This window comes from Staurois parvus, unplaced genomic scaffold, assembly GCF_062004578.1.
Source record: "Staurois parvus isolate SC_StPar_1 unplaced genomic scaffold, SC_StPar_1.0 ptg000256l, whole genome shotgun sequence".
Lineage (NCBI taxonomy): Eukaryota > Metazoa > Chordata > Amphibia > Anura > Ranidae > Staurois > Staurois parvus.
This window is the reverse complement of record NW_028318052.1, coordinates 623630-648225: the sequence shown is the minus strand read 5'-3', so window position 1 is coordinate 648225 and position 24596 is coordinate 623630. Positions and strand designations below refer to the sequence as shown.

The following is a 24596-nucleotide window of genomic DNA, read 5'->3' as shown; positions in this document are numbered from 1 at the left end:
CATTTGTTTTGAGCCAGCTTGGCTCAGTGCGGTATACTGTATGTACATTACTGCACATCCAGCGGGCTGTATATATACTGTATACTGTATGTAGCCGAAGTTATCGTATTACCGCACATCCAGCGGTAACCATCGGATTTGGAATTTGATCCATATGATGACTGTCTTACAAATGTATCACAAGATGTCATTCATGAACTTATGATGTCAGAGGATAAACATGAGGATTTTGAAGGATTTTAAGTACTGGTAAGTCATAACCATTTCAATTAAAAAATCTGATGTTTTTAAATGGTGTTGCGTCGGAAGGGGGGTAGTCTTATACAGCGAGTATAGCCCAAAACCTATGTTTTATCTGGAAAATTAGTGGGTCGTCTTATACACCCAGTCGCCTTATACACCGGAAAATACGGTAGCTTCTTTATGCCATATAGTGGATGGGGAGGATGAGTTAATTTTGAATGAACTTATAAAACTTTTATATCTCTTCTTCATCCTCACTGTTAGTTCTCAGAACTGGAAACATTGCATAGGGCTATGGTTAAGTTAATATGGCAGTGTTGATGACCCTGGATGAGTGGTAGGACTCTTCAGGCCAGTAGGGCACAAGGGGAACTTCTCTATCTCAAATCTCTACTACTATTATTATGTTAACTATCTTCATCAGAGTAGCAGAATTTTACCTTTTGCAACCAATCCACACTAGCAGCCTACTCTGGATACTGGGAATCCATCTAGATCAGGAGAATTCAAACTTTACAAAGGGCCAGTTTACTGTCCTTCAGACTTTAGGGGGGCTGGATTGTGGCCAGTGGGGGTAGAAAATGTCCCGGGCCCAACATCAGTGAGAATAAACCTTACCACAGGATTGGCAGTCAGTTACATAGCACCTGTGGTCAGTAGGAGCAAGAATAGTGCCCCATCATTGGTATTACTGGGGGGAACAATACCCAATCATTGGTATCATTGGAAGAAATAGCACTTTATTGTTGGTGTCAGTGGAAGGAATAGTGTCCCATCATTGATATCAGTGGGAGGAATTGTGCCCCACCATTAATATCAGAGGGAGGAATAGTGGCCCATCGTTGGCATAGGTGGGAGGAATAGTGCCCCACCATTAATATGAGTGGGAGGAATAGTGCCCCACCATTAGTGTCAGGAATTATGCCCCACTATTGGTGTTGGTGGAAGGAACAGTGCTTCATATCAGTGGGAGGACTATTACCTCAACTATTACCTCAAGGGCCGGATAAAGGCTAGAAAAGGGCCGCACCCAGCCCTCGGGCCGTAGTTTGGAGACCACTGATCTAGATAATCACTGCTCTATAAATTCAAAATATAACAGTTCCCTCTGGCATTATCGCAATAAGAATTTTAACCTTAAAACTCCCATCCTCATAGCAAGCAGCACTGTGCTCAGTAATGCAAGGCCTGCACTGTTAATAGGCTCTGTGTCACTGAGGAGGCTCAGCCGTTGAGTCTGCCTGTGGGAAAGGCAGAGTGGCTGGGCAGGTACTTCCATAATGCTGAGCCTGTCATTTCACCAGACTCACTGTTACTAAGCTGCACTGACAACAGACTATAGTACTCAATGTACACTCCGACCTCAAGGTGGCACCCCACTGTGCCTCCATGAGTGCTACCCGAGCATGGCCCTGGATATACTAGCAGTAAATGGGGAGATACTCCTCATACAGTGAAGGAAATAAGTATTTGATCCCCTGCTAATTTTGAATGTTTGCCCACTCACAAAGAAATGATCAGTCTAAAAATCAAATAGTAGGTGTATTGTAACAGTGAGAGACAGAATAGCAACAAAAAATGCAAAAGAAATGCATGCCTAACAAATTATGCACTGATTTGCATGTTCATGAGGGAAATAAGTATTTGATCCCCTTCACAAAACATGACTTAGTACTTGGTGGCAAATCCCTTATTGGCAATCACAGAGGTCAGACGTTTCCTGTAGTTGGCCACAAGGTTTTCACACATTTCAGGAGGGATTCTGGCCCACTCCTCTAGGCAGATCCTCTCCAAATCTTTAAGGTTTGGTGGCTGATGTTTAGCAACTCGAACTTTCAGCTCCCTCCACAGATTTTCAATCGGATTAAGGTCTGGAGACTGGCTAGGCCACTCAAGGACCTTAATGTGAGCCACTCGTTTGTTGCTGTGGCCGTGTGGTTTGGGTCATTGTCATGCTGGAACACCCATCCACGACCCATTTTCAATGCCCTGGCTGAGGGAAGAAGGTTCTGCGGTGCAGTTGTCCTGTCCCCTTAGCAGAAAAACACCCCCAAAGCAGAATGTTTCCACCACAATGTTTGACAGTTGGGATGGTGTTCTTGGGGTCATAGGCAGCATTCCTCCTCCTCCAAGCACGGCGAGTTGAGTTGATGCCAAAGAGCTTGATTTTGGTCTCATCTCACCACAACACTTGCAACCAGTCCTCCTCTGCATCATTCAGATGTTCAGTGGAAAACTTCAGACGGGCCTGGACATGTGCTTTCTTGAGCAGAAGGACCTTGCGGGCACTGCAGGATTTCAATACTTGTCGGCGTAGTGTGTTACCAATTGTTTTCTTGGTGACTGTAGCCCCAGCTGCCTGGAGATCATTGACAAGATCCTTACGTGTAGTTCTGGGATGATTCCTCACAGTTCTCCTGACCATTGACACTCCACGAGGTGAGATCTTGCATGGTGCACCAGACCTAGGGAGACTGACAGTTGTTTTGTGTTTCTTCCATTTATTTGCGAATGATTGCACCAACTGTTGTCACCTTCTCACCAAGCTGCTTGGTGATAGTTTGGTAGCCTAGTCCAGCCTTGTGTAGGTCTACAATCTTGACCCTGACATCCTTGGACAGCTCTTTGGTCTTTTCCATGGTGAAGAGTTTGGAATCTGATTGTTTGATTGCTCCTGTTGACAGATGTCTTTTATACAGGTAACAAAATGAGGTTAGCAGCACTCCTTTTAAGAGACTGCTTCTAATCTCAGCTTGTTACCTGTATGAAAGACACCTGGTAGCCAGAAGTTCCTGCTGAATGATTTGATCAAATACTTATTTTCCTCATGAACATGCAAATCAGTGCATAATTTGTTAGACATGCATTTCTTTTGAATATTTTGTTGCTATTCTGTCTCTCAGTGTTACGCCTAACATTCAATTTTTAGACTGATCATTTCTTTGTGAGTGGGCAAACATTCAAAATCAGCAGGGGATCAAATACCTATTTCCTTCACTGTAGATATTGTTCACAGACACACACACTGTATATGTAATGTTTGAGGAAGATGACTTTCACAATTCAATCTGACAACATATTTGATATTATATTTGGATGACTGTACTTGGTTGTTCCTATGTATTATACCACTGGATGGATAACAGTCAAAACGCATTTGAGAAATTAATTAAAATTTAAATGAAAAGAAAAGCATGCATATTCTACTGTATTTTAGAATAACTTAAGTGTAACTAAAGACATTTTTTTCAATGCTGTCTATGCCCCCGTTAGGGAGATTAACCGTATTTGTCATGTTTACTTTTAATATCGAAAATGAAAGAAAATCCTAAATTTTGAGTTGTCCCAGGGACAGTGACAGAGGAGAAAGCTTCCAATGGGGACACTAGTTCTGGTGACCCTGACCCTGGTGGCAACCAGAGATACCCTCACTTTGAAGGGGTTTCCACTCATTTCCTGTTTTGGGTTTTTGGACAGGTTTTTTTTTTCCCCAAATGCGTATTTTGATGTTCTTTTTATTAAATGTGTAATGGTGTATATCTATTTGTTATGCATTTTTATTTATTGCAGGGCATTTTGCATAGCTTAGGGCCAGTTCACACCAGAACACGGTGCGTGAAACCTGCGTTCTGTGTGCATTTCACAGCCCCGTTCTCAAAATACACCGCAGTTGCTATCTGCAGCGGGTGTCAATGTTAACTTAACAACACCCCAAACACAGGTCACAAACACAGTGCATTTGCCTGCACCGAATCGAATAGTACAGTAGTAACATGCACACTGGGGTCTGAAATAACACTGCGCTTGGATCGCATGTGAATCGCACCGGAACACACAGTTCATTCTTGTGCAATTCATGGTGTGAACACATGGTTTCAACAACTCAAAATAAACTTTAAAACACAACAGTCTGTCCCCAGCATTATAGCTTTGTACATCTTAAACCTCTAGAACCCAACACATCTTGAAGTTTCCTTAAAAGACAGGCAGGCAGCTGAATTGACTGATTTGATAGTTATATTGCTTACTGTGGTGTCTACGAGGATTACTCAAAATCTATAAAAACCCAAGAAACAAGAGTGTATTTAAACATGTTAAGTTTTAAGATCGTGACAGGGCAAGGAGTGCAGGGTGTGCTTTGCTCTATACACAGTACAAATCCCCTAGTTCACAGTTCCTAGTCCATCTTGGGAGCGAGAAAGAGAGGGTGACTACTGTCCTACATACAGTGGGACCATGGAGAACTAATGTAGCTAGAGTATAGTGCCACTTTAATGATTACTGATTAAAAAAAGATGTAATCTATAGATTATATGTCAAACAAGATGTAATCTAGATTATATGTCAGAAAATGGCTTTTAAATAAATAAATAAAATCTACACAACATACAGCGGGGATCGAAAGTTTGGGCACCCCAGCTAAAAATTTGTATTAATGTGCATAAAGAAGCCAAGGAAAGATGGAAAAATCTCCAAAAGGCATCAAATTACAGATTAGACATTCTTATAATATGTCAACAAAAGTTAGATTTTATTTCCATCATTTACACTTTCAAAATAACAGAAAACAAAAAAATGGCATCTGCAAAAGTTTGGGCACCCTGCAGAATTTATAGCATGCACTGCCCCCTTTGCCAAGCTGAGACCTGCCAGTGTCATGGATTGTTCTCTATCATCGTCTGGGAAGACCAGGTGATGTCAATCTCAAAGGTTTTAAATGCCCAGACTCATCTGACCTTGCCCCAACAATCAGCACCATGGGTTCTTCTAAGCAGTTGTCTAGAAAACTGAAAATAGTTGACGCTCACAAAGCTGGAGAAGGCTATAAGAAGATAGCAAAGCGTTTTCAGATGTCAATATCCTCTGTTCGGAATGTAATTAAGAAATGGCAGTCATCGGGAACAGTGGAAGTTAAAGCAAGATCTGGAAGACCAAGAAAAATATCAGACAGAACAGCTCGCAGGATTGTGAGAAAAACAATTCAAAACCCACGTTTGACTGCACGATCCCTCCAGAAAGATCTGGCAGACACTGGAGTTGTGGTACACTATTCCACTATAAAGAGATACTTGTACAAATATGGTCTTCATGGAAGAGTCATCAGAAGAAAACCTCTTCTACGTCCTCACCACAAAAATCATCGTTTGAACTTTGCAAATGAACATATAGACAAGCCTGCTGCATTTTGAAAACAAGTTCTGTGGACCGATGAGGTTAAAATTGAACTTTTTGGCCGGAATGAGCAAAGGTACGTTTGGAGAAGAAGGGGCACAGAATTTAATGAAAAGAACCTCTGTCCAACTGTTAAGCATGGGGTTGGATCAATCATGCTTTGGGGTTGTGTTGCAGCCAGTGGCACAGGGAACATCTCACGAGTAGAAGGAAAAATGGATTCAATAAAATTTCAGCAAATTTTGGATGGTAACTTGATGCCATCTGTGAAAAAGCTGAAGTTAAAGAGAGGATGGCTTCTACAAATGGATAATGATCCCAAACACACCTCGAAATCATTGGGGGATTACATCAAAACTGAAGGTTTTGCCATGGCCTTCACAATCTCCTGACCGCAACATAATTGAAAATCTATGGATAGACCTTAAAAGAGCAGTGCGTGACAGACAGCCCAGAAATCTCAAAGAACTGGAAGACTTTTGTAAGGAAGAGTGGGCAAAGATACCTCAAACAAGAATTGAAAGACTCTTGGCTGGCTACAAAAAGCGTTTACAAGCTGTGATACTTGCCAAAGGGGGCAGTACAAGATATCAACTCTGCAGGGTGCCCAAACTTTTGCAGACGCCATTTTTTTGTTTTCTGTTATTTTGAAAGTGTAAATGATGGAAATAAAATCTAATTTTTGTTGACATATTATAAGAATGTCTAATCTGTAATTTGATGCCTTTTGGAGATTTTTCCATCTTTCCTTGGCTTCTTTATGCACATTAATACAAATTTTTAGCTGGGGTGCCCAAACTTTCAATCCCCACTGTAAATACCGCTATATAACACCAACATAAACACTTTATATTTTAGTTTAAAAGTTACTAAGCCAATTGTCTCGCATCCTGTTGCTTTAATCAAACATCATTTTCAATAGTTTCCTGCCAAGAAGGCATTACTTGCCTCTTTTGCTACCTGCACTACCAGTCTCTGCAGTACTAAAGACAAATTTCCTGCAGATTCTGACACTGATGGAAATGTCCGATTTCTGGTCTGTCATTGAACTCAGTGGCTGGATCCACCAGCAGTCCTGCAGCGACATGCAAGCCCAGTAGGAGTAACCACAGCATGTGGTGAAGAACCACGAATTTAACAATCCTGAAAAAGTCAAATTCTGCTGGGTATTCAGCCAGAGGTTTTCTATTTACTATTGTAGAGATCAATGACATAGGTAGAAGGGGAGATGAATATTTTGATGGTTTCCTTGCAGGGGGCATGGAATATAAAGTTTAAATTTAGCAACAGAGTAACTTGAATACCCCCATTTGTGAGCACAGATGCAAAATATTCAAAAACAAAAATTTCTTCTACTTCAATTAAAGCCAAAATTGCAAAAACTACTATACAAGCTCTAGGAGTTACATTAGGAAAAATGACATAAGACATACAAAATGGGCAAGCAGGCTGGAATAGTTATTTAATAGAAACCACTACCAAATAAACCATGTCTGTGCCAAGAAGCAACAGTAACGATGGCCAACAAATTAATTATTATAAATGATCTTTCCACAAATATTTTTTCATAGAGGAGGCAGGGTAAAAAGCAGTCAGACAACACCGATTTCATAGCATGCCTGGGAAAAAAAACATCATTATTCAAAAATAGAGAATCCCACTGGATGCTAGATTTTCAGAAATAATTTACAGGAGTATACTGCAATACAGATATAAGAATTTTTTCTTGATCTGGTTGAAATCTGGCAGAATGTTTGATGGTCATCTCATTTCCAATGGCAACTTAACTATCCCAAAGAATATTCACAACGTTAGATGGCAGTTGGATGTGCAGACAAATGTAAAACTCTGAATGACTGTTCTAAATATATCTTTATCCTACTTATTCTTTTATCATATATAACCAAACCACTCACTCATGCATGTTAAAGTCTATAGAGGAGGTAGAGTGGAGATCAGCCACCACTGTTTTGGTCTAGGCCTGAGGTAACAACAGCTATTGGTTGAAGAAAAATCAACCCAAAGTGAGTATTGCTCATTTTATGTCAATGGGAACATCTAAAAGACAGATTAATGGAAAACACTGATCTGGAAAAAAAGAATATACAAACTGAAGAACAGAATATTATTTTGAGTTATACTATTACAAGTGGTAGGAGTCGGTATATATAGATAAAAAATTACTAGCTGATGAGGCAAACAAAGGGCAGACTGTGGAGGGAAGGGGTTGTAATAAAATAAATACAAATAAGCCATAATATAAACAAGGGTATTAAATCCTTGATGGAAAGTGGCAAGAGTTGTCCATTGATCTGATATGACAACTTAACTGTGCACTGTTAGCCAGAATGAAAGAAAGTTGCCTATTGCTGATCGGGCACAGTCTGTAGACAGAGGAACTTTGATTCTGAAATTCATGGAAATAGCAGTATTCAGATATGCAATAGTTTTAATCAGAATGATATAGCTGGTTAGCGTGCATTCATTTCATGCAAACACAAAAAATGGAAATTAAGGAAAATAAACAAGTATGTATTCTTCTGAAAATTACCTCAGGACAATTTATTAAGGCTCTGTTCACATGTAGGCATTTTGCATCACGGGTGGAATTGCTGTGATTCTGTCTGGCGATTTTAAAACACGCTGTTAAAATGTAAAATCGCACATCATTGTGTTTAGGTGCCATGCATTTCAATGGCACCTTAAAATGTGGGGCGATTTTGCTGTACAATTTTTTTTGCGCAACAATAATGCAAACAAAATTGCGCAATGCTTGTTGGCCAAAAGGAAATTCTGGAACTTGTTAGCATGTTTGCCACGCGAAAAATCGCCCTGCGTATTTAGGTGCAATTGAAATGAATGGCACTTAAACACGCTTGCCGATTTCACATTTTAACAGTGCGTTTTGAAATCAAGGGAGGAATCTCGATTCGGCAAATGATTCAAAACTCCAATATGTGATGTGAACAGAGTCTAACCTGCATCTGTACCCAGACTATGGAGTTTAAATTATTTATATATTCTTAACAATCAGTAAAACAGCTTTGAAACAAACCTTCCCTGACCTCTCTAGCTACTTGTAACAAGAAGTACTGAATTCTCCAAGATCCACTAGCAAACACAAAAAATGGAAACTAAGGATAATAAACAAGTATGTATTCTGCTGAAAATGAATTCAGGACATGTTTTACATTAAAGAGCTGGCAAACTGCCAAGATCATGTTGCAATAGAAAGTAATAGGCTAAGATTTTAGTGCTTCTGTTGTAAACATTAAGGAGATGAATTTCTCAAAAATGCCTATAACTACACAGGTGAGTGAAGGGTTGTTTTAAAACACTTTTTAAGGACACTTTTAAAGTAAAATTATTCTTAAACACGTTTTACCATACATTAGACAACTTTTAAGAAGGTTTGTTAAAACATCATCCACAAAATCCACAAACCATATGTAAAACCTTAAAGGAAACCCGTGCTGAGAAAAAAAAAAAGTTGCTACATCTGACCTCTTCTTCAGAAAACGCTAGATACCAGGCTGTCTTGCTGATCAAATGACTTCACTACTTCCCCAATCTTTAACAACGCAAATAAGGAGTCCACTCTAAACACATTGCCTGCATGCTTACCCCACGTTAGTGACCAAGCCACTAGCATTTTCATAAGAAAATCAGCAATGGCAACTTTAATAGTTCTCTCAGTCCAAGTTTCCAAGATGCTTTCAGTCAAATTATGGAATACACAAACGTAAGGCAAAGAGAGGCTCATTTTACTTACATATTCAGCTGTATCATCCATTTCCCACTGAGTAAGGAAAGGCAGGTAGAGAAAGAAAGAATATTAAGAATTGCAAAATTACACTGATGGTGATGACCAGCTCTACTGGAAATCTAAACAGAAGGTCTCACAATAATTTAAAGCGTGTATAGGAAAAAATATTCTCTTTTCCCATTGCAAGAAATCATTTCCCTTCATGTTTCTAGCAAAATACGATAGAAAGGAAAATCCAATATATTTTGCATTTTGTATACTGCACTTTTCCACAATGCATTCATTCCTTTAAACATACACAGGACTTTTTCTGCCTCACTTGAAATCTTTTGACTATTTCAAGCTATATTTCTAATGTGTTTATTCAAAAAGGTAATGCAAAAAAAAGGAAGTGGTATAGGTTAGTGTCATTTGCATACAGCTCTTGGCTATAGGAAGAGTTTGTTAAAGTAAACCAGTTAAACAATGTAAACATGTCCAACTAAAAGTCTTGTCTTGAAATGTCAAATACAAGATGCATGATATGTTGTTAACTGGAAACCTGTTTTTGTAACAATGTTTGATTTAGAATCACTTTTTTAATAGGAGCCCTGACCTGTGCATACGAGATCATTTTAACAGCCAGTGTATGTCTGGGGAAAAAATATCAGTACACCTATGCAATAAATGCACATTTATAATTTTATCCCATTAAAATCCTGATAGTACAGAAAAATCATGTACTATGCTAAAGAGGCTAAAGAGCAAAATAAAAACTTAACATAAAAAAAAATAAATTAGATTTTTGTACTTTTGGAACTGTGGATTTTTTTTGCCACCTAGAAGGTAGACAGGAGGCTTGATAGTAGACCAAAGCTGAAGGCCAGCCTCAAGGTGTTTTACCCGCTCTTCTAACCATTTTGCTCAATTACAAACAATTTTTTAATAATCTATTAAGAAATATAGCATTTAATATTTATGATCCATGGGATGTCCCCAAGCAGTTCAGAAAACAGAGGGGCGGGTAACCCCCCCAAAAAAGGTGACCCAGAGCTCACCACAACCAAACTGGGAGCTCGTCAGTCTGCTTACAACATCTTGTCACCAAAACCTGCTTCCTCTGATGGCAATACATGCAGTTGTAAAATTTTGTAATATGTGAAGCTCCATTGTAGCCTTACAAACTTGAGGCACAGAAGCCTGATAGCAAAGTGAATGCAGAAAGGAAAATGGAAGTTTTCACTTTTAACTCCAACTGCAAAGGTAAATGGTGGATCTAGAAGCTGGAGATCCCTTTTTCAGATCCTCAGAATTTCAAAGAATATAAATTAAAATATGGCAAAAAAATAGACCCTAACCACATTTAAACAGTAGACTGTGTGGGAGTTGGACACAAGCAGACAAGATATTTGCCTAGATCACAGGGACTACCTTGAGTAGAAGGAAGGCATAAGCCTCACCACTCACAGTATACATGTAAAGCACAAAAAGGTTCCTTACAGGACAAAGCAGACAGTTCAGAAACCTTCCTGGCCAAAGTAATTACCACAGACAAAGTTACTTTGTGGGAAAGGGAAGAACTGAAACAACTAATTTTAACATCCCACAGTTGAATTTGAGATCTGATGGCAAAAGCAATATCAGTGATTCCTTTCACAAAGAACTAGCTTAGTGAGTTGGTGGCTAATTGTGTCTCATATAGAAAAACAAAGCCTTACATTCAGGCTCAGGGACTTGGCCCATTCATCAAGAATCCTGGTGATCAACACCCAGGAGGGAGCAGATGAATACTTAAAGAGAGTGTTCTTAACCTCCTTAAAAAGTTACGGTGACTGTTTCTCTCTGTTTAGACTGAAAGTCAAGCAATGGAAAGTCATTTTGGGTGTCGTCATCACTATGACTGGGCAGGAATTTGGCATCAGAGGCCAGCTTGATGGAAGGCCCTAGCCCCACTTCCCATTTTGTTAGGGCTGACATGTGATATTCAGTTAGGACTGACATGTGGTATCTGAATGTGAGTTCACTGGGGAAGGGGAAGAAGTACACTTATAACACCTGTAGTCAGGCTGTATAACAAACTGGGAAAAGAGTAATATATAAAGCCCTCCATTGCAAAGAAAAAAGCATCAGCGGTAAGGTATGTATGCTCTGGCATATCAGAAGGCTCAACAGAAGTCTCAGATACAGATCAGAGGTGGGCAACTTGTTAGCCAGTGTACAGATGTTACAAAATGAGCTCTCCCGTTTCAGGTAAAAGTAATTCTTCAGAAAGAACATTCAAAAGGAGAGGCAACCTACTTGGAATAGACCCTTTCATAAGGCATGACGAAGCAGTCAGGCTGTGAACAATTTTTGGTGCAGGCAACAGATTGTGAGACAGTAAGGTTTCCCTGTATCCCATGCAAGGTGAAGGCCCAAATGGTGACTGTCCAAGAAGGTTCTGCTCAGTTTCTGCATAAGCTAGCAACTCCAGTACTGGTAAGAGGATGTTCACCGTGTCATGGATATGGTAAAACTAATCACAGTAGCACCAACTGCTGAACACAGGCCTCAGGGGAAAGAAAACAAACATGAGGGAATCCTGGTACAGCCTGTGCTGCTGCACACAGCACACTCACAGGGAAAGGGCAGGCAAAGCAACTGCCACAGGTGCGAACCAAATATTCACTACAAAGAAACCTCAGACCAGCGCCGACATGACATATGAAAGAGAGCCTTGTGTACAAAGTAAGCTATACAGAAATGGGAACCACCCCAATTTATAACTAGCCTTTGAAGCAAAGCTAGTTATAAATTGGGGTGGTTGCCATTTTTTTATCATTTGCTCACTGGAATTGGCATGGAGACACATTGGATGCCTTCAGCTTCCATTATGCTCTTTCTGAGCTTCTAATGTGTCCTTGTGCCTTAACTTATGGAGACTCTCAAATATAAGTGTTTGGACAGCACTTAACAGAGGAACCTTGACAAGACAGTGTGGCTTTCACATATGCTTGCAAATGTGTACAACAAAAACTTCTGTTTTTAGCAGCAATTGTTAGACAGTGCCATTTTGTTTTGTTGACCACCACAAAGTGAAACTGAGCAAGAGGGTGAGGGGAGGGGTTATAGTCCAAAGGGGCTGGACAGTTTTGGCTCAGTATCTAATCCTCCTGAAATGCTGTGCCCTTTAAAGCAACAATAAAAAATATTTGTATACTATATAATAATGAATACTTGCTGATCTGCCAGAAATGGAGTGTGCTCCTAACTTCCTATTTGAGCCTTTGCTACACTGAAATCCTAAGGAGTATTGTGACTCCTTCCCAGTTTACTTCTGCTGGACTACTGAACACCTGCCACCTCCTCTCCATAACATAAGGTCAGGGGTGGTGTGTGTGTGTGTGTGTGTGGGGGGGGGGGGTCTGTCAGGTTACCACAGGCAGTTAAGAGCTGACTGCATTTATGACAGGAATAAACTGTCATTTCTGTACTTGTAGCTTTTGTTAATGGTATAAACCATGAAAAGCCATGAAAAAGTGTGCAATATTACTAGACAGAGTACAGGCTGGTGTGCATTACTAAGCCCAGACATCAGGGTAATTCAGTACCTGGTAAGACACTGAAACTAAATTAGAGGTACACAGAGGAGGTGCTTTTGACTAATAAAAGTAGTTCAGCTCCATGTGATTATGCCGAGCAGCTGCTATGGTTTGGTTCTTAAGGTTTTTACCTGTGTACTGTTGTTATAATTGCTGTTTATTATGTGTGCCGAGCCAGGGGAAGCCCAACTGCTCTGTTTTGTATTCTACTACTAAATACACTGAAAAAAAAAGAATTTAAAATAAATAAATAAAAGTAGTTTAATGTTCTTGAAGTGCCCACTTTTAATCAGATCTTTTACTGTTAAACTCTTAAGACGGCAACAGGTTTCAGACCCTTTCAGACGGGGCAGACCTGCCAGCAGATCCGTTTTCTCAGCGGGGGATCTCTCACAGGTCTGTGTCTGCTCTGCTGCTGCAGAGCAGAAACAGACACAGCCTGCTTTTTCCTATGGGGCAGTCGGATTGAAACTGACCACCTGTCTGTTTCCACTCGAGTGTCATCCGATCCACCGGGCGGATGGGGAACGATCCCCATCTGTCTGTTTTTGGTGTATAGGATTGGATCAGATGCCGGCAGGTGTCAGAGGATACTTGACACCCGCCTGTCCTTAGAAGTCTATGGATGGTCCGATTCCGGCCACCTGAAAAACTGACAGGCGGACCCGATCAGACAGTCAGTGTGAAAGGGGCTTAAGTGATCTTTGGGTACATTCCAGATTACACCTATAGCAGCTATTTTTCACTTGCGTGTACGGTTAATCCTTAGCTGTCAAAAGCTATATGCAAAAATGTACTGTGTATTTTTTTACCAAATTACCTGCGAATCAGTCAGCATAACATCCCTTATAAAGGGAAGCCCTTTTGCCTCTCCATTTTCAATTTTAACATAGTGAACTTGATAGCCACGAATTTGGCCGTGTTGACGGTTTTGGACAGGAGAACGCCAAAATACTTTAATGGCGGTCGAGTTTAATACTTCCACCTCTACTTTTCTTGGTGGAGCACTGGGCACTGAAGAGAAATGAAAAAAATTGCAATCACTTATTTTAAATAGCTTTTCCTCCATTAGAACAAAAATATTTCTGAACTACAACTGAACACAAATGATAGTTCATAGGCTGTATACACAGATAAGGAGGTTTTTTTTGATAGAGTGAGGAAAGACTAGCACTTCTTTTGGGCCTTACTGCTATTTGGGCATTCATTGGGGAGATTTCCCCTCACAACCCGGGTGACACCAGTTTGACCAGACAAGAATAAACTATTTAATAAAGTAGCAAATGAGAGGAAATCTCTCTAATGGAGCCCTGGATAGAAAGAAGTAAAAACTCGACAATGGTTTATAAAGATTAAGTTAAACTTGGTCTGCAGTCCACTTCCATTTTACTATAGAGCAACACAAAAAAAACCTGACACTTTGTTAAACACTTCTTTGAATTAGGCAACACATCATATGCTGAATCAGGTTCCAAGGACACTTGTTTGGCGAGATACACACGAATGTCCCAATTTAAACAGGTGTATATACACTCTTATGGTGTCATACATACAGAACTATTGCAATTTGCAACTCACACAAATTATGAGCATGTTTTAGGCAAATTATAAAAACTATGGGCAAAAAACGCATTATGCAGTCTATCAATAGCATTAACACAGCACTGTTACATGTTTATATTAGCTGTTGGTCCTGTCAGCAGACCTAATACTTTTCTGCTTCCTGTAAAAAAGACCACGTTGCCCAGCAAAAAATGGCAGTTACAAAATGAGGAAAAATAGTACACAATGGTGGTGATGCTCTCAACTGCCAGCTATTATCCGTGTGAGTTAAACCTTTTTTTAAAAGAAAAAAATACATATATTGCTGCACGATTTTATCACAAAATGAACAGCATTGTCATCCCATTAACAGAAAGCGGAAAAATAACCGATCTACTGACAGGTTAATCAAATAATAAAACTAAATTACCTAGGGTTCTAAGAAAAGCAAAACGATTTTAACTGTATTAAAGCTTATCTAAACATTGAACAAAAATGTTCTATACTGCAGTTTAGTCCTTATATGTGGTGGCTGCATTAAGGTTTTTTTTTAAAGGCATTTACCCTTTATTTTTACCTGGTGATCCTGCAATTAAATTAACACACTTCTTGTCCTAGGGTGGCAACACTAACTGTACTGTATCTGTGGAGGAACAGTGTTGTCACCCTATGACAGGACTACCATAGCCCTCAGAAATAATAAGGCCAGAGAGCACAGGAAGTTAACATCTGAAAAGGTTTCTGACAGGATAAAGTTTTTTTTTGTATCCAACAACTATGACAAACTGCTTTCTAATGGTATATTTAACAGACTCAAAGGTACCAATTAACAGAAGTTATTAGGGTTTACATACACTTTACCCCTTACTGCGGACTTTTTTTCCCCTCATGTTTCATATACATAATATGCACTTTTGTTTTTTTTACATAAAATTCACTTCGACTCTGAAAGTAGAAAGCATGTGGTATAAAAACCTGGATAGCTGCAATTTTTTATGTCACACAATATTAGTGTAACGGTTACCAAATCTATATAGTTTCAGTATCACATGAGCACAAAATCTAATTTTTTTTGTAAATAGAAAAGATGAGACAAGAGTTGAGTAAAAAGTTTTCAAATTGTGCGAATATGACACTTTAACAGCTTTTACAGGTCATCAACTTAGATTTGACCACAAACAATGGTTCCAGCATTTTTCCCCTCATTCCACCGTGCATGGTGATAAACAAAATGTGTTGCGCAATTGTGATTTATGTACACGTGCATGTACAGCGTTAACTAATTTTTTTACACATTTTTCTTTTGTATTTACTTAACTTTATTACCATCATAAAGGGACTGATAAGCTCCCCATGTTATAATACTTTTTGAGTGACAGGCGCTGTTAACTGGGACACCAGGAATCTTTGGAACCTTAATGCCTCCCCTGCATGCGTTCAAAAGCACTGTAGAAGTGATCCAGCGGCTATACAGGACTATGGTATGGGTACAGCTATGAAGATGTTGGGAAGGCATAGAAGATCTGTGCAAGCAATGGAAAGTGGTGCATGCATGCACAGTAAGACAACCCAAAGAGAGGCAGTACACACTCAGTAGAGGGACACAGTTAGTAATGGATACTGCCTGACAGTTTTAAAAACGTGCGCTACACCTCTTCCTGTACTATGACCAGAACTGACGCAATGGTTAAAACCTTAGGGAACTGCATGGAGCAGCAAAGCACACACCAGGTTCCCACAAATAAAGGGCAAAGCCCTGTGGTCCTCTCCACATTCTCTTAAATATAACTACAGCCTGCTTTAAAACAGTAAAACAAACAAAACAAAAGGGTGAATGCTAGTGACAGCCTGCATCATATACATGTCATTTTTCATTTTGCCCACAGTTACTAGGTCATTAGTTACAAATTAAACAAGACAAATGTTTAACTATATAATAATGTACTAATGTCTTATCACTAAACATACATTAGTTTAATTCTGCAAAATAGAAACAAATAAAGAATTAAATTACCATCTTCATCGGTGCGAACAACAACGGGCGAGCTCTCCGGGCCAGGTCCCACTGCAGTATGTGCGACAACAGTGATACGATACTCAGTCCATTTTTCTAATGCTTCCAGAAGGATTTCAGTGGTCTCAGGTGGAATGTCCTTCACTTCTTTTACTTCTGGGTCCTCAGAGTCCAAAGCACCATAGCGCACACTGTATCCAGCAAGAATGCCATTATGGCTTTCTGGTGGGGGTGGCTGCCAACTTACCAGTATTGTGGTAGACTTTGTGCTGACACACTTTACATCTTGAGGGGGGGCAGATGGTTCTATGAGAGGACAATTAAGGGCAGGAGGGATAGGGCAAGTAGAGAAACAAAAGATGGGAAAGATAAAATAAAAAAGAAAAAAGGAATACAACTCAAAAAAAAAAAAATTAAGAACGTGATCTGTTAGAAAGTAATACTTGAGTAAACAGAAAATAAGTTCAAAATAAAATATGAATATGGGCAAATTATATGGGGAAGGTTCTATTCTCTAGGCAATTTGTCTCTTCAGGTTAACTAAATTTTATATGAAAATGTAAAGGTCTACAGACTACTTTTTTCTTTGACAGTTCTTCATTTTGTACCTGCTGAATACTACAACAGTTTTGAGGTGACTATAAATGGGAGAATTATTATGTCACTCTAGGTGTGATGTGCCACTATCTGCTATGGTAACAGGTTAGAGGCACCTCTATATTGAACAGGCAATGGAGTAAATCACAGTGATTTATTATTGCATACCCCAATGTATGCGGTCACCATATGACCTCTTCTGTAGAGTTTTTCAGTGGATATAACAATCCTCCAGAATCTAATCGTTTAGCCTGTGCCCATTTTGCTTTTTTTCCCTCCATGCTATGGGTTCACAGCAAGTCTTTTACCTTTCATCCCTGTTTCCACAGGTGATGGATCCAGAAAAGAATCATGCTGCTTCAGAAGCCATTTATTTAACCAAGCCAATTTCTCAGTGCATGTGTAAACGATCTGAGTCTCTATGCATTTAGTCTGTGTATCAACCTATCCTTACTTGTGCTGCGTCTCAAAATTTTCTTTATGCATTTACAAGCTCTTTCCCTTTCACGAGAATTAGATTGATTGTGTAATTTGTGAATGTTTTCACATCGCAGCATCTTGTCCGTGTTCTTTCTGTAGTTTTAACTTTTGCCTATCACTCTTCCATTGTTCCAAGTCTGTTCCTCTGTTTATATCATGCTAGTTCTTCATTTGTTATTTGTGTTTGGTATTAGATGTCCAGACTTGTGTCCTCATTTAAAGATTTCCCCTCTCTTAGGCGGGCCATAGACGGGCCGTTTATCGATCGAATTTTCGGCCGATAAACGAAAAATCGGTTGGCCCCGTTGCCGATGCTGCCACCAATGCTCCGGTCATGCTGGAGATCCACGAAAAAACAGCTGACGGGCTGGCCCCACTAACGGCGTGAATATTGGCCTATTTTTCGTGCGGATGAAAATTCGGCCGATAAACGACCCGTCTATGGCCTGCATTACTGTTCTGGTGTCCATCCAAAATTCGGGATTTTCTTTTACTTTCACTGTCAACATTAATGGTAAACAGGAAAAATAGAGAGGGTGAATCTCCCTAATGAGGGCGCAGAAAGAAATAGAAAACAGTTGTTCTAATCCCTCTCCACTCTAAAAAAAAATAAAAATAAAAGTTTTGCCTTTAGTTATATCTTAACTGTCTGTCTTTTGTATATGCATTAGCATTCTATTCTATTAATCCTATTTGCCTACTTAACAAAAAAAACGTGCATTGGCAGGGTTTATATAACATTTTGTTATAAGGGCAGCCTAAGTAAACCATGTGAAATAAAGCAGGCACATGGTTCAAAAAACACATGTAAACTGATTTTGAGAATGTAGATATGTTAGAGAAACAAAATCTGCAAACTTAAGAATTTCCTAGATTTATGCATAAATATATCCCAATGTGTGACCCGATTTTCACCTTAGACAAAATCATAAAGACAATCTTATTAAGCAAACTACATTGTCAAATGGTATGAAAATCTCCAGGATTACACCTTGAGGAGGATAAGGTATCCTAACCAAGGTGCTTCAATGTGAGTATTTCCTCTCCTGCACTATAAATAATGTACACTTTTAGTTCTCTACTCTTCAGTCAGGCCTGATCAAAAATTTGTAGTGGTCCTTAAAGGAACAGTTGTTAAAGCTTGATGAGGTTAATAAAATAATTTCTTAAGACACAGGCGTTCATCAATCTATATCTTGATTTAAAAACTAGACTTTGTCCCACTGCTCATCTCTCTAGGAGTTGGTATCCTAGAACAGATGTCTCCAAATGTTCTAAATAAAAGGGCCAGTTTATTGTCCATAGGGGCCGGACTTTGGCGAGCGGGAGTTATAAATTCCCCAACTCCACTGAGAGTAAACCATCCTTGGTTTTAGTCGGAGAAAGAGTGTCCCATTGTTGGTATTCAAAAAAGGAACAGTGCCCCATCATTGGTGTCTGTGGGAGGAATAGTTCCCCATCATCGGGGTCTTTGGGCTAAGTGTAAAGTGCTGGCAAGGTTTAGTGTTAAGGGGTCATTTTAGGATTCAGGTGGGGCAAAAGTTAATTTTAAGGTGCTACTTTATTAATAGAGATAGGTTAGGAGATTAGTAGTGGTTAGGTAACTGCTGTTCTTTTAACTTGTTTTTAGTGCCAAATACTACCACCAATCAACTAATGCACTGTGTCCTAAATACCAGTGTTAATTTTGACGTCGAATTTCAATTTAGTTTTAGTCATAGTCTTTTGACAAAAATGCTAATTTAGTTTTAGTTCTATTTTAGTCGACTAAAATCTGTACATTTATTTGACTAAAATCTCTAGCAAATTTTGGTTGACTAAAATAATTTTAGCTGACTAAAATCTAATTGGTATAGTTAAATTGTAACACATTATTTAAGCATTTCTCTAGAATTTCCAAACTCATTATATACTTCTGGAGTAAAAATCTAATAACATGTTATTATTATTGGTGTTAAGGTTTGAACATGCACTACAAACACAGATTTAGCCGTTGTGATATCCAATGTTAATTTTGATGTCAAATTTCGATTAAGTTTTAATCTTTTGACTAACATGCCATTTTAATTTTAGTCGTATTTTAGTCGACTAAAATAGTGTTATTTTTGTCAATGAAATTAACACTGCTAAGAACAAAATACTATTGTAGGGTTTATAAAAGATTACTCTTTAGGAAATCACTAATACTACAAAAAAATCTTTTACTAGAGAAACAGAATTTCAAACTGTGTCAGGAGATTGTACAGCAGAACGTTAGAGCACACTCCTGTGAGCCAAAACACAAAAGTCATGCAGAAAACAAAACAAAGATGTAAATCAACAAGTGAGTAGCAACAATTAGCTGCTCAAGCAACACAACCCATAAATCTTTCACATGTATGTAGGAATGGGCTAGAATACATCCCAACTACTGCACATGTCTGGAGATAGGGATTGTTTGTAATAAAAAAGTCCTACTACTTACTAAAAATAAGGGTTCACGCAGTGTTTCCATCAACAACTTAAATTGCATAAAGTGTTTAATAAAGACAGGACAATGTAAAAGGTTGAGTGCACCGTTAAGTAACATTGTGGGAAAGATTTATGTAAAAATCTACAAAATTCTTATAGGCCCATAAACCTTTTCCTTACAAGGCTCCTACATTATTATTATTATAAACACTTTTCTCTGTGTACACACAGCATAAGAGTAAAAGCGTATGTTTTTCTTTCAATTGAGTTAATGTAGGCAAAGAGGAATCACATGGGTTTTAAATTGAACTAGTAGAAAACTAAAAAGGTATAAAACATGATTATATCTATATGGTTAGATGTAATACTGTCAACCAATCAAAATTCTTAACTGACCTTACTACTGAAAAGTAAAATGCAATTAGCTACTTTGGGTTATTGTAATTTTTTTTTTTTACTGCCTTAGCCTGTATCTGTTTCGAAACTAGAAGGGCTAGTAGAATGACTAGTTATTTAATCTTTGTATCCAAAGACTAATGCTACTTTTAGTTGGTTATCTCCTTGTTTATTTGATTTGATTATTAATCCTATGAGCCTGTCAAAATAATGCCTTGGGAAGTTTGGTAACCAAGCAGGAAAAGGATAAAATTAATTTGAAAAAATGAGCATGAAAGGTTACAAATAAAATAAATCAATAAAATAAATTAAAATTACCAGCATTCAATTTTTCCATCACCTACCTTTGTATCATATTTACATTAGACTTTCTGGAATTAACTGAAAGCAAGGTAGAGGCCAGATCATCTTATGTGGCATTGGGTAAATACTTAATCAGAACAAGATTCTGTTATGTTCCAATCCTATTTTTGTTTCATAATTAATGGGATTGCTATTAGTATTCATTGTAAGAAACAATGAGGAATTATCAATAGGTATATAAGTAAATTTTGGTATTTGAGATCGTACTACTCCAAACCACTGTAAGTTTGTCTGACCTCATAAATCCTTGCATTAGTGCTTGGTTCAATAGAATGGCAGGGTTCCTTGTCCAACACAAAGCACAACATTCTCACAGCTACCAAATGGCCTTACCAGCAACATTCACATGAGCACTTAACATGGTACTGAAATTTGTTCAAACCTGGATTTACATGGCAATTCAAGACAAAGGTGAACTTGGCAAATCCTCAGTTCATGAACTTTCTTAAGGCCTGACAGGATGGACTGCATTTGAGAAGCTTTGGGTTCTTTACTCACCTGTTCTGCTTTTCAACAAGCAGGCTGATCTCCATGCTCCAAGAAAGACCCTTACTGAACATTTAACTCCTAAAGTACCACAAGCTGTATTTTGTACTGATTATTTTTACACCAGAAAATTGTTCTGTTGATGTTGTACTAAAATGGTACTTAAGGAGTTAAAATTTGGCGTCTTCAGAAAACAAATAAATATACTTTACCTTTAGTTTAATGGATTTTACTTTAAACTTTGATGGTGCTAGGGCCTACAACCTAGCAGATATATTTGGAGTGAGGCACGGGAACAAACAGGAGTTTCCTGAAAGCACAATGCACAGTAAGCAAGTGTATGTGTGGGAGAGTGTGACAGGGAACATTGGTTTCCTACCCATGCATGTACAGCAAAGCCCCAGTGCAGGAAACAAGAAGATGGTAAACAATAGAGACAATGGACAACAATGGACTGAGCAGGCCTCCCTCAAAATATTAAGGCTGAGAATAAAATCTGAAAAGGCGAGGTAAATTAAAAAAAAAAAAGAAAACAAAAAGACATATTGGCGTCTGTACCAAGCCACACCAGAGTTTTTCAGCCTAAACTCATAGCAAGGCAAAGGTACCAGATTCAGGCATAATTCAAAATTAAGATTTGTAATACCTTGCAAAGCTTGAAACTAATTTAAAATAACTGCTTTAAATTGAACTTTTCGGTAACACACACAATATTGTGTTGCATATGAACCTTTCTTTTTTCCACAAAGCAGTGTGAGTTCTAGGGACCTGAAGCAGAGTGTGGGTACACCACTAGACACATTGATACTTTACAATTACCTCCCATATAAAATTAGGTTACCACTCAATTAAGAATCAGATTTTCTTATAGCATGTAAAATATTGCAAGTGAAAATGCTAATAACGGAATAAACAATGATGAGTTATGTCCATTCAATAATCCAAAATAAAATGTTCCTCAGATTAATGTATCATACTCTTGATAGCATAACAGTAATGTGAGTGATTTTTTGAGATGGAAAAACACAGGACACACACAGACTAGCTGCCACAGCTCATGCAGTGAAGAACTAATATAAAGGCAAAAAATCTGTGAAAAGCTTTAGTTAATTGCGAATAAGGGGAAATCTGCTCCCATGGAAACTGCCAGGATCAATCCATTAAACTAAAATAATATGTTTTATAAACTTAGAGGCAATTGCTTTTACTGCATTCTTTAAACTCAAAATCTACTTAACATTGTGCCAGCAAGCTGGTAATTTCTAAAATCTAAGCCAGCAATACAGCTGTCAATATTGTTTTTCAATAAGTGTGGCAGCCCTGCTCACTTGTGCTGAAAGAAAGGAACTTTTAATTAGACATAAAACAAAGTTACAGAGCAACATGTTACAAACTAGTCCAGGATGCTGGACACGGAGTGAGAGGCCTTAACTAATTATGGAGCATCGCTGCATATAGATTAGATCAATATTTTGGATTGAAACCAACTGCCCTACTATGAAAAGTAGAAAGGGAAAATCTATTTAGTACAGTATTATAATGTATGTCCTTAATATGAAATGTGGAAAGGGAAAATTAATTTAGTATAGCACTATTACACTTAAAGAAGACTATTGAAAAATTAATAATCAGCAAAGAGCATGGTATGTACAGCTGAGTGTACGGATAATAGTTTCCAACACTTTCTTTAAAGTAATCATAATTGGATTGCTTGCAGATTTACTTGTCTGTACTAAATGACTCCCAGATACTGACTATAACCTGTGAAGACATTCTCTGCCTAGTCCTCATTTAGGAACAGCTAGTCTGTTGATATTCAGCACACCTTGAGGCACCTAAGTAAAGTGCAAGCACATTAAGCTTACCTAAATGTTGGCTGCTAAAGATGAAGTGCACTTCAGCTGCGGTCATCAAATCTGAACAATTATATCAGACATTTAGGTAAATCACGAGATGTTATCTCCTTCATGGCCAAACATCTTCTGCACCTTATGATACTAAGCACCTCTGCGCTAAAGTGAAATAAATAAGTCATAATAAAACTAGTCAGCTGCTATAGTTAAAGTGGAGCTCCACCCAAAAGGAGAAGTTCCGCTTTAAAGCCTCATCCTCCGCTCCTCATTAAGGACTGGCATCTTTGAGGAGCGGGTACCCGATTTTGACAGTTACTCGCACACACTGCTTCCAGGCAATTGGAAGCAGAAGTTGTCCTCCCTCCCCATAGTCTTCTGGGACACGAGATAGGTCCCAAAAGACTACGGGACCATTCACAAGGTGCAATGCTACTTTCACATGCGCAGTGGGCACCTGGCTGTGAAGCCGCAAGCTGTCACAGCCAGGTGTCCACACTTAAGATGCCGGAGCTGGGGAGAGAGGACGGGTGGTGAAACCAGCTGCGCTGAGAACACTGGTGGATCGAGGAACAGGTGAATGGCTGTTTTTAAAAGTCAGCAGCTACAGTTTTGTAGCTGCTGACTTTTATTGTTTTACATCTTGACTGGAGTGGTTGTAAAGGCTCAAGGTTTTTTTTTACCTTCATCCATTCTAAAACTGTTCTATGTGCAGCAGTGCCCCCAGCTCGCCCTAAAACGTACCTGAGCCCCTTCGAGATCCAGTGATGTGCACGTGAGCCTCAGCTCTCCCGAGACTCCCTCCTCACTGATCAAGACAGCAGCGGTAGCTATTGGCTCCCGCTACTGTCAATCACAGCCAGTGAACCAAGAGGAGACAGCAGGGGTGAGGCAGAGCCACACTTCCTCTGTGAATGGACACACAAGCTGCTTGCTGTGGGGGCACCTGACAGGAAGGAGAGGTCAGTGGGGGACTCGAGAAGAGGAGGATCGGGGGTGCTCTGTGCAAAACCACTGCACAGAGCAGTAAGTATGACATTTTTATTTAAAAAAAAAACCCATGTCTTTAATATCACTTTAGAGGATATGTTTATCTTTGGTAAAGTTACACCCATATTTAGGGTATAACATTACCAAAGAGCACCTGCCTGCGCCCCTCTGATCCCCCACTGTGATAGCACCTTCCTACACCCTGTCACAATTTTAAAAAAAGAGCGCAGACATGCGGGGCTCTGCCCACACAGCAGCGCCATTCATTCACAGAGTTCTGTGAATGAAAGAACTACAACTATCATCTTCCATTGCAGTTTGTAGTTCTCAATGAACTGTGTGGGTGTTGGTGAGCTCTCTCATAGTTCATTGATCTTCCTGCTCTCTAGTAACTGTCTGCCTGTACAGAGGGTACAAACAGATCATTATACTGAGACATTGCACCCATGATCTGGAAAAATATGTGCATTTATTCATTTTTTTTTAAAGGTGAACTTTTCCTTTAAATACACTATAGATACCAAAATATATAAAGATATGCAACTCTCTTGACAAAGCCTCATGTGATGAAACACGTTGGGGGTGGAGCCAGAAACTGCAGGCAGTTTGGCGCTGTGTGATCGTTATAGTCTGTGAGCAGGTTAGAGATGAGCAGATAGCAGATTCCTTAGCTGTTCTCATCCAAA

At 39.0% G+C, this 24596-nt stretch overlaps 1 protein-coding gene across 1 annotated transcript in view; it reads right to left on the bottom strand.

Moving 5' to 3' along the window:
- The window catches only part of PTPRS (protein tyrosine phosphatase receptor type S), a 531027-nt gene that overhangs the window by 205843 nt on the left and 300588 nt on the right, over window positions 1-24596 (bottom strand). The window contains exons 13-15 of the mRNA XM_089681016.1: window positions 16298-16603; window positions 13562-13755; window positions 9188-9214 (exon numbers count right to left, since the gene is read on the bottom strand). Coding sequence (XP_089537142.1) covers window positions 9188-9214; window positions 13562-13755; window positions 16298-16603 — 527 coding nt within the window. The remainder of the gene's footprint in view (window positions 1-9187; window positions 9215-13561; window positions 13756-16297; window positions 16604-24596) is intronic.